Source organism: Buceros rhinoceros, unplaced genomic scaffold (genome assembly GCF_000710305.1).
Source record: "Buceros rhinoceros silvestris isolate BGI_N320 unplaced genomic scaffold, ASM71030v1 scaffold22731, whole genome shotgun sequence".
Lineage (NCBI taxonomy): Eukaryota > Metazoa > Chordata > Aves > Bucerotiformes > Bucerotidae > Buceros > Buceros rhinoceros.
In genome coordinates this window covers 439-15,683 of record NW_010392821.1, presented here as the reverse complement: position 1 = coordinate 15,683, position 15,245 = coordinate 439, and the positions used below count along the sequence as shown (strand labels likewise).

General features: G+C 43.7%; 1 protein-coding gene across 1 annotated transcript in view; it reads right to left on the bottom strand.

Moving 5' to 3' along the window:
- Positions 1-11,329, bottom strand: part of SYNRG (synergin, gamma) — a 34,438-nt gene extending 23,109 nt beyond the window's left edge. The window contains exons 1-9 of the mRNA XM_010144653.1: positions 11,293-11,329; positions 9,887-10,005; positions 7,879-8,009; positions 7,451-7,556; positions 6,726-6,837; positions 4,337-4,561; positions 1,852-1,929; positions 973-1,169; positions 26-185 (exon numbers count right to left, since the gene is read on the bottom strand). Of these exons, the coding sequence (XP_010142955.1) occupies positions 26-185; positions 973-1,169; positions 1,852-1,929; positions 4,337-4,561; positions 6,726-6,837; positions 7,451-7,556; positions 7,879-8,009; positions 9,887-10,005; positions 11,293-11,329 (1,165 nt within the window). The remainder of the gene's footprint in view (positions 1-25; positions 186-972; positions 1,170-1,851; positions 1,930-4,336; positions 4,562-6,725; positions 6,838-7,450; positions 7,557-7,878; positions 8,010-9,886; positions 10,006-11,292) is intronic.
- Between the last annotated feature and the right edge of the window lie 3,916 nt (positions 11,330-15,245).

Below are 15,245 nucleotides of genomic sequence, written 5' to 3'. Positions count from 1 at the left end.
GCCTGGATGCTCATTCCCATCACGCCGGGCCCGATGCTGAGAGGCATGGAGACCGGTGGTGTGGCGGGCATCAGAGGCTGCTGGCTCACCGTGGCGGGCAGCGGCATCGGAAATCCACTTAAAGTAGGAACAGGGGCAGCTGGAAACTGGTTTAACACATCAGGACTCACTGCGGGTATTCCTCTCTGCAAAGACAACCATAAATAGACGCGCACACATCAACAAAAACACACACTGCATCCCCCATTCCAGTTTCTAGCTTGTGTTACTGAAAGCAGGGTACTGGTCAAGCTTCAAGCAAACTTTCCACAGCAAAACACATTACCCGGAGCCTAAGGGAACCCTATTCGACTGCTGGAGGTACCAGAGGATGATGATGTCTGCTGGGGTGGGCACAGGCGTTTGACAGTGGTCTTGTTCAGCTTTCACTAAGCCAGCCCAGTAAGCACTGGCCAGCAAAGCTGTGCTGGAGAAGGAGCTCCCACAAGGTACTTCAGCTTCGTTGCTCAAGATACTCTTCCTTAGTTTTCAAATGAGGCTGGTATTTAGAAACAAACTGGCAAGAGACGACACTGCACTGATAAAGAATGGAAGCCTAAAACGAACATGCCACTGGTTCAGGAGAAAAGCATCCAGTCTAGCTACTGACAGACCAAGGGCTGCAGGAACCTCAGAGTTTGAGGAAAACAGAAGAAAAACAGCCAGTATTTTCCACTAGAAATCCACATGCCTGTGTTTGGTAGGTGTGCTAAGAACCACCCTCAGCTGACGTTAAAGAAAGGAGTAACTGAAATGTAAATGCAGGGGATGGAATTATAATCCCGCTGAACTTACTGGGGGACTCTCCCTCCTGCACTTCAACACGGGTAGCATTTTTCCACAGGCGTGGGACACCACCGCTTGTGGCAACACACAGCCTACAGCAGCTCAGTCAAGTGCCCTTTGCAGTAATCTCCAGAGTGTCAGTCGTACCTGGGTGACGGCGATCATAGCCAGGACAGCGTAGAGCTCTTCCTTCGTGAGCTTCCCAGGGGTGGTGCGGTTGGCTAGAGCCCAGATCTGTCCAAGGGTCTCTCTGGGCAATCCAGAAGACATCAGTATGGGGTAGAGTTTAGCTGTATCTATTCCAGCAGGAGTCAAAGTGGTTTCTAAAATTTTCTTATACAACTCTGGTAAAAGGAAGTCCGTATTAGACAGTGACCACTGCTGTTTTAGGTCAGTTTAAGATTGCCTTTCCATTTTGTCTCAAACTCAACATTATACTGAATTAGTAACACTTGAAGTGTAAGGTAAGGCAACAGCATTCTGGCATTGCATCGTATCATCATATTTCATCAAAATTCACTATTGGATGGTCTTTACAGATGAGTTTAACCAAGCAAATAAATATTTTATATAAAATAGTGCTCCATTTCAAAACATGCTTCTTTAATGAAATTGCAGGATAATCCATATAAAAAGTAGTTATAACAGCTTTATGTACTTAAACCTCAGTGTAATCAATATTTACTACAGCGTTTCATTTTCTATTCACTACGTTATTTGCACATATAAGATAAATAACCTTAAGAAATGAGCCTGCTTAATTACAAGACAGGCCAAAAGCCAAACTACCCACGAAAGCAGCATTATGAGCAGTGCGATAATCTGCCATCCTAACAAATTCTAGATTAAACATTTAACATGCTTGAATAAACCCCCCACTACTTCACATGCAGACAAAGCCACCATGCCTACAGAACGTATCCAAACAGAGGATTCCTGGGATGACTGAAGAATAACGCGTTGAACAGCAAGTAGCAGCGTAAGCGCACCACGTCCACACCTTCCATTGCCCGCTTCCTTGTTTACCTGGGACCAGGCTGTCGTTGTAAATCCAAGGAGGCAGCATTTGCTGAATCGGGTCCTGCGAAGGGAACACTCCAACTCCTACATGTATTCCGTTCGGCAAGGAAAAGACAGACAGTCGTGTTAGGATATACAGATTCCGACTGCAAAGGTCTTTCCTCAAGACTAGATGGAGGTGGTCGGTATCATTTAGCATTTCAGGCAAAGATCTCAGATAGGAATCACTGTGCTCAGAGGACAAACAGCTACTGCAGGAATACGTAGTTCAACATCATAACTAGAATGATTTGGCAGCAACAGGAAGAATATGGTTATACAAGTAACGCAATAAGCAGCTCCTCATTTGCCTCTCTCCTAATTTCTACTTCTACAGAAGCTCAAGTCTCATTGTCCCTTGAAATTTCGCAGCAGCAGTTCTGTGCCACATTAAATTTAGACTTGCCCTCAAGTATATGCTATTAGGGCTACTTGTGAAATAAATAAATTCATACCTACCATACCTGTTCCACCAGAACATCCTTATCGGGGAAATCCACAAATCTTATCCCACGTTCACAAAAATGTATCCATCACCCCGTTGCTCCTCAACTTCCACTCCAGAAGACACCACAGCTGCCTCCACCACTACAGGCTTTCACCACATCATCTGTCACACTTTACTCCCTGCAAATTGGTTATTTCCTTCTCCTCTGTGGGGACTCTTCCCCTTGGTCTCATGGTTTCACTTCCTATCCAGCTCCCTCTAAGCAGATTTTATGCTTGTCTTGGATGGAGCTCTATCAAAAATCAGAATCATTTCAGATTTCATTGTCTTTCCCTGTGTCCTTGCATCTCCTCATCTTCCACATGGATTCCCTCCTGACTGCAGCCTAATTTCTAATCATCCCGCAACTCCAAGCACATTTTAACATAAGCAATTCCTTCCATTTCACTATCCAAGTAAAACAGAGTTGCTACTTCCTCCAGTTTCATTGTTCTTCAGCTTTAACCACCCTTCCATATGCTTCTGCATCCTACTGATTCTTGCTTCTCACCCTTGAATCTCTCCAATAAAATTCAGCCCCTTAAACATCAAATAATACGAGAAAGGAAAAGGAGCTCTCAGCCATCCCGTGGTAGACGGGAGAATCTTACTCAAAACTGTGACACTATCCAGGTGACTAAGGGTCTGCCATTTCCCAGCATCATCCATCACTTAACCACGAAACTTCAGCTGTCACAAAGTATTTTGGCTCATCCTTCAAAGCACCCATAACAACATTTGGAACTATTCTTAACTACTGTGCTCTACATAACTGCTTCCAACACCACCTTCCCCTGCAGACTGTGTTTAAACTTGCTCTGTCTCACACTCTTAAACAAGAGCAGCTTCCCCCCCTTCTTTTTTCAAGTCAGACATCAGATTGTGTTGGATTTGTACAAAATGAACAATGCAGTTGACTGAGCTATGAATAAATGAACAGCTATTTCATGCTGTATATTCTTTAAAGGTAAGTCAATTTTAGCAAGTGACTGTGTATTACAAAGCCCCTCCACTTATTAAAAATGTCCACTGGACCATTTAATTTCATCCAGCAATGTTTTTTGTTAAATATATTGGATAAGAAAACACTTGAAAGCAACATATCCAATGATTGAAGAGAGGACCATGTGAGTTTATTAAAAAAACGTTATGGTACTTCTAGGAAAGAAAGGACTGCTTGAGAAAGTGCCCAGTTCAATTATCTACAGACTAGAAGCTTTCTCCCCCTTCTCCATCTCCCCTCACCCCCAGCACAGTGAGATTACTCGAAGGCCTACAGGTATTTTATTATCCTTGACTACAGTGGAGCCCCCGTTTCATGTAACCCTTGAGTACAACATCAGAGCACTAATCGAGGTCCACTAATGACCTTGCATCAATTTTGACTGGAATAAACCCCACCCAAGAGACAAAACGGTCAGCTTTAACAAAATCCAGATTGGAACTAGAGTTTGCTTAAAGTTTTCATCTAGTCCAGCTTTTGAGATTTTGATTCCTAAAGCACAGATAGTTTTAGACATAACACTAGTGGCAAATTGTCCGGGAAACGAGTACTGACCAGCTAAGAGTTTTAACCTAACAAGATTTTATCCCCTAAAAGTTAAAATATGAAAACCCACCATGACATTGACCAACTTAGTAAAAAGTTTCCTTAAATTTAAAAAAAAAAAATCTTGAGAGCACAGCTTTTTTTTTTCCCCCAAGAAAGAGGACAGAGTGTTTTAAATCAGCAGACCTGATTAAACAAACATGTTAAAAGTTATCACAGCAGTAAACTCACGTGGCAAAAGTTCAGAGCAAAATCACAGTTGTTATACTTTCAGCAAGGAGCAGGAGGCACTGACATTCAAGCAGGCGTTCAGAGCAAAATTATGCAGGATTGGCCTTAGAATTAGTGTACAGAGTGTTAGTGTTCAAGCAGCACCTTATTATATTTAAATTCCGTCAAATGTTTCGTTTGCTCACCACACTCTTCAACTGCTATGTTTTGTTCTGAAGCCTTGTGCACCTCTGCAGCAGTGGTACCACTTTCATGTCCACCTACAACATCCCAGTCACTGATGGTTAGACTGGGATGAACTTGGCTTGCAGCTGAGGCTTTGTGCCCAACTTCGGATGTTTTAAGTTTGGTTTGCTCTTGTTCAGATTCATTTGAGCCATTATCTAAGACTTTCTCCTCCAAGGAAGAGCCTGAATAAACAGCAGGAGGAATTATTTATACGTTGTTATTAACCACCCAGATTGCAATTCCACACTTTCAGAGGAAAAGTACTATTGGTACACTGAGGAGTTACCAAGAAGAATATCTGTCCCAGCTCAGACTGATAGCACCACCCTCTTCAAACACTTTTATACCCTGATTCTGCCCTTTACTTACCGCACCCACAAAACAAATTCAACAAACAGCAACAAGCAGGAGAAGGACTAGAGGGAACTTTGTTCTGTATTGGGATTACCATTGCATAATCATCTAGGCAGCAGCAGCAGCAGCAATGTCCAATACCTACTTACACCTGCAAGATTCTTCACGTTAATCTCACCAGCACCCCTTTAGCATCCAAGAGAGGAAGCACGCAAGTGCTCCACATCAGCATAACAGTTATTTTTTATACCACATTCTCAGCCGTGTCTTTTTCAACTTGGGAAGATGTTAGTGCACGAGACTTGAATCACCTAAGGTCAGCCTTAGGTTTAGCAATCTTTGGATCCACGTGTGACTTGCTTTCAGAGAACAGTTCTAAGGGAAGGGAGGAGGGGATTGAAATAATTTTCTCCCATGGATCAGCAGGTTTCTCCTTAACTGCCTATAAATTACTTCTTTCAGCCAGACTGAAAAAAACCCCAACAAAATAAGTAAAAACTCTGTGTAGCTCTATGACAGAAGGTGACAGGAAAAAAAAGATACTTTAGAGTTACCTGTTTTATGGATACTGGGTGAAGATGCAGAGGTAGGAAAATAAGGAACCTGCCCAGTTGTAGCATGCAGGATGGGTAACCCTGGAGGCTGGGCTGGAGGGAGGGTTTGGACCACAGTCTGTCCTGAAAGCAGCTGCCCAGCCTCAGCACCAGAATGGAAAGGCTGAAAAGGCTGAGCGCTGGGCTGAGGCACCGCTTTGGGGGTTTCAACAGGCCCTTGTACAAAGTCACTAAATTCTTCATCATCGACAAAAGCAGAGTGGGAGACAGATACAGCAGAATGGGATGATGTGGGATGATCTGTAAAATGGAATGAACACACAATGCAAAGTGATGAGGAAAGGTTCACGGGTGGAGAGGCAGGAAGAGAAGCAAATATGAGGTAAACATAAGCAAACGGGCAAGGGGAAGCAGTGGTGGAGGGGATGTGAAGAGCTGGTATTATCTGCGTAACAAACACGTAAGGTAAAACTGAACAGCCACTTCCAACCACGCATCTTCTCTCCCAGATTTTGATGTTGTAAACACTTTGAAATTTGGTTCTCAACACTGGCTAAGAAAGTATTGTACTTGTTTTGAACAGACTGGGTCAAAACGCATCAAGAAGCAATATTTCAAACCGGACAGAACAGGGGTCTGCACAGGGGGACATTCTGCCTCAAAGGAATGTGTTACCCGCAGAAACTCAATAATATATCATAAGAGACAAAAGAAAAGTCTACTCATTTAGACAATTTTCTGCTTGACCCCTTCTGTAGTTACCATTTTAACAGAACTGACATAGACTGGGCAAATTTCCAGACCATGAAAGTGTCAGAAACCACCTGTAACTGCAACATTATCAAAGAGATAAAGATTTTATATAGGAAAAAAAAGCTTGTCTAGGTAAGCTTTGTTTCAGGCTAGACACAGAACAAGCTACACTACAACCCTTAGGAAATCTTCCGTAGTAATTATTACAAATGTAGTGGTTACTGAGAAGAGACCGCAGGCGGCTCCGGTTTGACCGTGCCCAGGCAATGGTGCACACGTGAGCTGTCACAGCACACTGAAGTCATTAAACAACGTTTGGATCATTCTTAGCACTTGTATAGCACCTTCTGGCTTCAAAAGCACTCTGCAGAACATTAATTAATGCTTTGACTAGCAAAGAACAAACGCATTATCAATTTCCATCACATTTCACATTAAGTGCAGCTCGTTAAGCTTTCTTTTAAAGATTTCAAGTCTTCGAATAAAAGCTGCTACCTAATATTTCACCCTCACGACCTGACCAAGCAAACAGTTGCTAGAATGACAGTTTATTCTACAAAACCGTTCATCCGCTCGCTTTGTACCACCGAATAAAAATACTTCTGGGAATTAGCTCCCCCTGCTGAGGATTTCAAACATTAAGAGTTTTATTTTCAGTTGGAAGATGAGAAAAAAAAAGACAAACCTGGCTTTTTGGGATGCGATGCTGGTGTTGGGTGCATTTTAGCATCTCTAGAAAAACCATCTAAATTTCCTTTAATGGCTTCCAGAGCATCATCCCTGCTTTTTTCACCTGTCTGAAACACCACAGAACACATTTTGAAACATTCACAGAACAGCTCGGTTTTCAACAACGCCCACACTTCTTCAGTACACAAACTAGCAATGCCTGCTGCTAGACTGAACCCCTTCCTCCAGTAGTGCCTTCCCGAAGCACATCAACAAGAAATCCCACATTTAAAAAGCATTTATTCTGCAGATTACACCATAACAGCATTTCTCAGTCTTTAGATGTAGCTTTACACACAAGAACAACATACAAACCTTACTCAGCTGTTTGTGTTCTTGCAGGTAGGAGCCTTCGAGCTCACTGCAGGCGACTAAAACTTTGGACAACATTAACAAACAAGCACCTCAAGATTCTCTACTCTAGAAACTCGGTCTGTTCCCAAACACTACACACCAGGTTGTTTTTTTTTCCAAAAGCTGATTTCATTTTCAACACCAGACTTTGTTTACTTCAAACCAAGAGCGTGTAGAGGACTGACTATTCCAGATGCTTTCCAAGACGTGATTTGATGTCTCCTGTCAGTTCTCCACTTACTTCCTTGTCGAATGAAACCATTCCATTAAAAGCCATTAAAAAAACCTGAAGAAAAACCACCCCACTTATTATTATTTAGGACATACCTTAGGTTTCACACTGCTTAGGAGTCTCAGCTTTTGTTTCTGCTCTTCAAACTGGCGCCTTTTTCTTTCCTCTTCTAAGAATTTCTGCTGGTGCTCAAACCTCTTCCTGAAGCAAAACGATTAAAAAAAAAATCTAAAAACAATTTTTCATTACAATTTCCACAGCAAGCTTCTGCTTGATTTTCCCATTCCCTTCGTCTCAAATTAGGATGGCTTGGTGCAGACCTTTCTACTTCTCAGAGCTGTAAGACAGCTGACTTCATAGCTGGCTTTCAAATGCAATGGAATCATCACAAGAACACTCCACAGCCCTAAGCAGACCACTTCTCTAGAGAAACTATCCACATTTTTTTACGGTGTGGACCAACCCCTCCAGACTACATCTCAGAAAAGAGGAATTTCTCAAGAGCCAGTAAAGTGTCACTTACTGTTGTTCCTCTGCAAACTGCTTCTGCATGTCCGGGGTGTACTGCGGGGCTGCTGGACGCATGCCCAGGAAAGACGCCTGCCCCATGTACGGCATTCCAGTCGCTGGCATGGGCCCCAAGGGCATCCCACCCTAGAACAGAAGTAGCACAACTTCAGGTTTGGAGTTTTATCAGAGAAAAAGCCAAACCATGGCAATTCCACCTGGCCTAACCGCAGACCAGGCAGAGCTCATCCAGCCCAGAGCGTTCAGCACAGCGGGACGGGCAGTGCCCGAGCACAGCGAGCTGGTCCAGTACAAAGCAGTGCTCAGCAGATGGCACTCTTCCCTCTCAGAACCCGCAGCAAAGGCTTTTAGGAGACAGGATGTCTTCTGGTCAAACGCAAAAATCGAGACTTCGAATCCATACAGCCCACCTCAAGAGCAGGAAGTTTTCCACACCCCACATGCCACACACGGTTCAGTACCACACTTCAGGTTTTCTTGGGGGTTTTGTTTCCTACTCTGCGTGATTGTGTAATACGTTCACGTTCCCTGCTGGAGGACCACACTCAAACACAGCTTATCCAGGGGTCCAAGGGAAGTAGATAGTGTACAACAACAGCCAAGAGGAGACTTGTCTGAATAAAGTGCCTCTGTATCAGGAATGCTTCCTGAGAAATACACCCTGCGATGGTTACAGCTTACTTGATACAGAAGGGGACAGAACATATGTACTTCTCTTACCATTCATTTTGTATTTGGTATCAGAACACACAGGATGAGAACAAAAGTCATTTATTACGTTATTTATTACGTAATTATTACGTTATTATTAAGTTATTTATTACGTATTACGTATTTCCTACTATAAATTTTTTAAAATTAATCTAATAAATTCCAGGTGGGGGTGGGAAGGGGGTGTAAGGAGACGGCAAGCTCCAATAAATGCAATTTGTCACACAGCAACTGGGCTACAAAGCCTTGCCAAGACATTCCATTTCAGCAAAGTGCAAATTGGTACGAGCACATACAGCGCCAAATAGAAAAGATTAAAAGAGAGAAAACATAACATTGGCCACTTGTATTTCATTCTTGTTCCTCAATTAGCAACAGCACAGTTAAAGTTACTTTAAGTGAGAGAAAGAATAAGAGTGAAACACAGGAAGTAGGACAAATGGGAAACCAGTCACATGAGAAAACAGAGCACAGTCAAGAGAGTCCTTGCTCCTTAGAACAAGGTGTTTGAAAAGAAAGTTTATGAATTGGCACCTACGCTCAGGAAATTTAACTCTATTAACTCCAGCAGTTGAGTTACAGAGGGATAAAAGCACTCAGTGAATTGGTCAGGATCCATCAGATTGTGTACACAGTCACCTCTTATCAGCTTATAAAGGTCTCATTTAAAATACTACACAATACCCCACCGTCGTGGCAAGTACATAAAACCAGACCAAAAGGAGAAAAAACACAAAGCAGAACTAAAAAGGGAGAAGAGGTATGTTGTGGGAGCCCTGAATGATAGTCACTTAACAATTCTATACTATTCCTAACCACGCTTTGGAGGGGGTGGCATCTGGTAGCTTCTCAACATCTTGCTGGTGCTTTTCTTCCCTCCCCTGTTCGGGGACAATGCTCCTCTCACCACACTTTGGTGTCATAACACGTACAGTGGAATGAAAGCTCAGATTCTGACATCTTTGCGTGGGCTCTAACGTCCAAGTTACTTTAAATATTACTGATGCTGTCCTTGCACTACACCCTCATTTCTCTCGACTCCACAACAGTGAGTAATGAATGCCAAACTCCCCCACTCTCTCTATCCACAGCCCAGCGGAACTGGGAGAATTCTTTAAACGATCAGAAATACCTTCCAAGAGAATACTACCAAATACGATGCCCCGCTTCGGCTTCTAGCCGGGTTCCACCCTCTCACCCCACTGCAGCTGCGAGAGGACCATGGAGTCACGGGCACCTTTCAGACGCACACCGCGGGATCTCGTTTCAGCCCACATTTTGCCGCCACGCACCTGCATGGTCATGGGTCCGGGGGGCATCTGAGAACCATAGTTCATGCCCATCATGCCTGGTATGTTGGACTGCATGACAGGAACCATCGGAAAGCCTTGCTGCTGCATAGGGATCATCCCTGCAACAAAACATTACACAAGGTGAGCTCCCAGGTAGGGTTAAAGCTTCTTTTTTTCCATTTTATTTCCCCTTATTCACACATACACCCCTTTTTTTTTTAACTAAACCAAAGGAAAAGAAAAAACTCTCACTCTTGCTGGACTGTTTAAAAAATAAAATAATATGCTACACTGCAGGCAGCCACAGAATTCCCTTAGTTTAGATACTGATCAGCCTAAGGGAAAAAGCATTCTGGGGCTTTCCCAGTAACTAAGCTGATAAATCCTCCCACCATCCTGAAGATTCTCTGGGGGCTTCTTCCTGTATGACTTTTGAAAGGGTCATTTCCAATTACAGAGATTTAATGAACCGGGTTGATTGGTGCTGATAATCATCCATTTGAAAGGGGAAAACTTACACACTGGCAGGTGTTGAAGGGAAGTCTCGGGAAATGAACTCATCATTTCACAACGCAACTTCCCACTGATCTGGCTGAATAACTTGTCTGAGGTTAATTACCCCACTACATGTTTTAGAACGGCGACAGTATTTGTCAGTAAAAGCCAAACTTCAACAAAATAGGACAAATGAAGTTGGCATGTATCAGTTCACTGCATAAAGCCGCGTGGGTTATGTTTCAGTATTTTCATATGTCCTATTTTGTTATCTTAGGAGACGTACTGAACATCACACACAAATGCACTCCAGGAAGGACATGACATGCTCAGGAATAACCCATAAATCAGACCCTGAGACTTTTTACAAGAAAACTCTCCACTTTCCCAACAAGCTCTCTCTGTATTTTCCATTCATTAAACAGCACTGCAAGAGGAATGAGGACAAAGGTAATTTAAGGCTGAGGCTCCCCTATTGTATTAATACTTTCCACACAGGTTGTGACTCTTGTCCCAGGGTCTTGCTGTGCTTTGTAAATATTTACCAGGTCTTGCAACACCCACACAATATGGGTATACACAGCTGGTAGATGAAGCATAAAGAGGTTAAACACCACACTCAAAACAACACAAAAATTTTAAAGGCAAATTCAGGTGAGAAATGGAGCTGCAGTTTTCCGAGGTCTTTAACCCAGCGTTCCGGTGACGCTGTTTCTGCCACACTGCAGAGCAAGTTCCATAAACAGAGCTGTGAGGGCCAGCTTACCAGTACTGACTGCCAGGGGAAAAACAACTACCTAGTTCGATCAGTAATCACGCCTCTGAGCATCAGTGTAGAGCTATCTTAAGTTGTTTAATGTATCTAAACAAAGAAAAGAACTTGGTGCTCAAAATGTCAAGTTCATACATACCTTGAGGGGGGCCTAAACCACCTGCAACGGGAAACATGAAGCTGTGGGTGGAAAACAAGGATACATGAAAGCCTATAATTTTAGTGCAAATATAAATGAATGAAAAAGCTACCCTGACTCGCACCTCAACACCACCACCCAAAGCCTCCCACCTTCTGGTCAGCACATCCATCTGCTCCCACAGCTCCTGCAGAACCCAACCCCATGGCAGGGAAACGTCTTCCCCTCCCAGAGATCCCCCAAAGCATCCCACCAGCACCGTCAGCGCCATCACAGGCTGCAAAGCGAGGAAGAAATAGCTCTTATCCTCCAGAGCAGCATTAAAATGGCTTTGACTCATCGCCATCACCCACAGGAGAGTTTCGGTGCCCACGCAGGTTGGTGACAGGTCAGTTTGTTAGTGTAGGCTGGGCCTTCAAGCATCGCAGAATGAATAAGCATCTCCCGTTGGAAGTATCTGATTCAGCAAGACCATTAACTGCACCAGACAATAGTTCTCACTGCTTAGTAACAGTTTTCTGCAGAGAAATAAACTATCCATGAAACCCCACCACTTCTGCGTTGTTGTCCTCTTTGAAACACTAAGTATCACAAAACAATGGAGTTTTTATTTTCTCAATTACATCTAACTACAGGGAAAAGAGCGCCTTGGAAAAAATATTCATTCATGTATCAAGGGCCAAGTGCACCTGGCGGAAGAGCTGTTAAAATTTCAGCTGAAATCACGATGGAGATTGCCAGCCCCCGCTTTCCAACAGAAGCATGTGCTGCGCTGCCAGACAGCAAGAAAGGACCTCGTTTAAAAGTCTCATTTGCAAGCGACTCTCAGAAACCCACGTCAGCAGTAATTCACCCAACGGGAGCCTCACTCAGTGTCCCAGGCAGCTATTACACCAAAATACCATGAAACAGAAACACACTTATAGATATTCAATACTCCTCAGCACGAGGATGGATGTAAAAGAAGCTGCCTAAAAGGAAAGGAGAAAAGGCCATCATAAATAGCTTGCAGGGAGTTTACAAACCCTAGAAGAAGTTCCGACCCGGTTTATAAATATAACAAAGCTCTGTAACAGAAGTACTATGAGAAAATAAGGAATTTAAATCGTGCATTTATCCAAATGGCACCTGCCCACTCTCCAGACAGCAGGTTACAACCCATATTACTCTTCATTTCATCCTCTAACTCAGAATCTTCTTAATCCTGAAGCTTTTTCTGTTACCCCATCCACTATTTGCTAACTTTCCTTCCAGAATCAGCACACCCCTACGCCTTCCACCAGGTCTCACCATCCTCAACCACCACCAGTTTTGGTTTCTCTCTTTGAAGCCCTGCATGGACACATGCTACCTCATCTCAAAGCAAGCACTGGGCTTCCTGGGATCGGGTGCAGCCCACACCACAGCCAAGGTCTGTTCCAATGACTGCTCTTCAGTTCAGTCATGTTCAAACAAAGTCTCAGCATACAGATATTAACATCATGCAGACAAAGAGCGGACTGAAAATCAGAGGGACCCATGACTGAGCTTTGCTGGTGGTTAGAAAAGCTGTTTTCTCCACTCAGGGGCTGAAGCTCAATAATTAACCAGATTTTGGTTTCACCTATGGAAATAGTTGTCAGTTCAGACAATACAGCCCCTTAGAAACGTGCGAGTTCAGATGTGTAGAGCCTCTGTCGTAAGCTGAATCTGCCAGTGCCGCAATTTTAGACGTTATAAAAACACACCACTCTTGGTTTAGTCAGAATGCTGAAATATTAAGTCATTTTTTAAAAGCGCACACGTATGGAAAAGTGTTTGTAGCTTCACGTGTTCCCTTCTTGACAGGGAATCCAGTCAACAAGGATTCTTCCGAATCAGCAAACGTAATGTAAACTGAACAAGCATAGCAAGGTACCACTGCTTGCTGGAAGAAAATAAAGGCCAGACTATGAAATATTTATCCTTTTCTACACAACTCCTGATTTATTTATAAGGCTCTGTTAAAAAAACAATCAACAAAAAAACCTGCAGCTAATTAGAGGGCACTGGAAGAGGAGCTCGTTAAGTCGCAGAGCGAGCTCCCGCAGCCCTGCCCTCTGTACACGGGGCTGGGCTCCAGCACGGATCTCATTCCAGGGTCCACCTGCGCCACCACCAACATCAGCCGCGCAGGTACCTACACAAACGCCACCAAGGTCTTCAGCCGAGCAACGGGAGCTTTACTTCTAAACTACTTCTCAGAGAAGGAGAAGAAATGCCTGCACACATCTCTGATTTCACCGCTGAGGAACCAGGCGAAGGCACGGTCGGTTGGGAGAGCAGCTCAAGCGCTACAGAAAACCACCAAAGTGATAAAGCACAGAGCGACACAGACAGCGGCAGAAGGAGCTGTCTTTTAAAGAGAGCATTTTAATTCCAGTTATCTCAAAGTAACAACACCAACACGAGAATTAAGAGTAAACAGACAAAATTAGAACAGTCTCTCTTTTTTTTTTGTTTTTAAAAAAGATGGGCCTGATAAATTCAGCAGTCTGTGAGGACCAGCACCTGCAGGGGGTCTAAACGAACGTTTAGAGCCAGCTGACTGCATGCTCTAAAACAACCAAACGCACTTTCTAGCCAATGGAAACCTTTATGACCCCAGATGGTTAAAATATAGAGATATGTTGACTAATATTAAGCTTATTGTTTCAATATATTTTCTTGCTCCTTGTTGTTCCCACCAGTGGTTTAAGCGCAGCTGCAGACTCGTCTCAACAGCAGAAGCACTTGACCACCCAGGTTCACGCAACCAGCCATAATACTTTGGGTAAGAAAGTGTAATGTATGTGATACGCTGCACAAAATACAATAAATATAAGGAAAAATGAACCCTTCAATAGAACTCATAAGGCAGTAATATAAATCTGGAAATTCCTGTCAGCTATTTTAAAGATGGAGCTTCACAAAACCCTAAACAAAGCAACCAGCAGCTTCAGTCTAAATGCAGGAGTGTGGGGGAGCAGCAACTCCTCTGGATTCATACCTCGCTGTAACAGCTCCAAACTACACCTAACACTTTCCTGTCTACCAGTGGGTTGTTAAACCCCTTAATGCCCAGCCAGCACAACTCCATCGACACCACACCAACTGTCAAGGTATTTTTTTACAGAAGAAATCCACAAAAACTCAAGAGAAACAAGGCAAAGAACCCCCACAAATGCAGCGAACGGAACTTTTCCCCTACCTCCAGACTTCCTTCTCAAAGCAACCGAAATCCTAACAATAGGAAACAATGATTTTAAACTCTTTTTATTTTTCAAAACCTACAGTCCACTGATGACATTTTTGTTACTTTCCTGTTAAATTGCCAAGCAGACAGAGTGGCTCTAAGAGGTTCCATGGATTATCCAGCCCCTTGCAAGAACCGTTTCAGACTGATATACGTGGGGAAACCCAACGGCAGCCTCCCATCCCTTCCACAGCACGCACAGGCAGACACGCACGCTTCAGCTTTTCTTTCCCAAGTATTCCAGACCCTTTTTTTGCCTCTTCCCCAACGCAGAGCGGCGACCTGGCTCACACAGCTGGTGGGACACCCCAGCCCCGTGCTGGTGAAGACCCCTCCTCCTCACGTTCCCAGTAACACTGACAAAACCGCAGGCTTCAGGTATCCAAGAAGACTCAATGAACTTAAATTCCCCTTTGGCAAATGCAAAATTTACCCAGACTCCCTAGAAGTAGGACAACAGATAAAGAGCACACAAGAGCCTATGTTAAAAAAAAAAGAAATTAGCGAGTCTTCAAAGGTAGCAGAACACAGCTTCTAGCCCTTCTGAAACACGATGTGTTCTCACATCTTTTACCACTGTTCTGTTCCTCAATCCTCCCTCTTCTCTAAAGTGCCCTTTGTGGGACGGAGGAGAAAAGCAGCCCTCCAGCGCAGCGGCAGGCGAGCAGAGCTCCGTCCCGCAGCAGCCATAAAGCTGCCC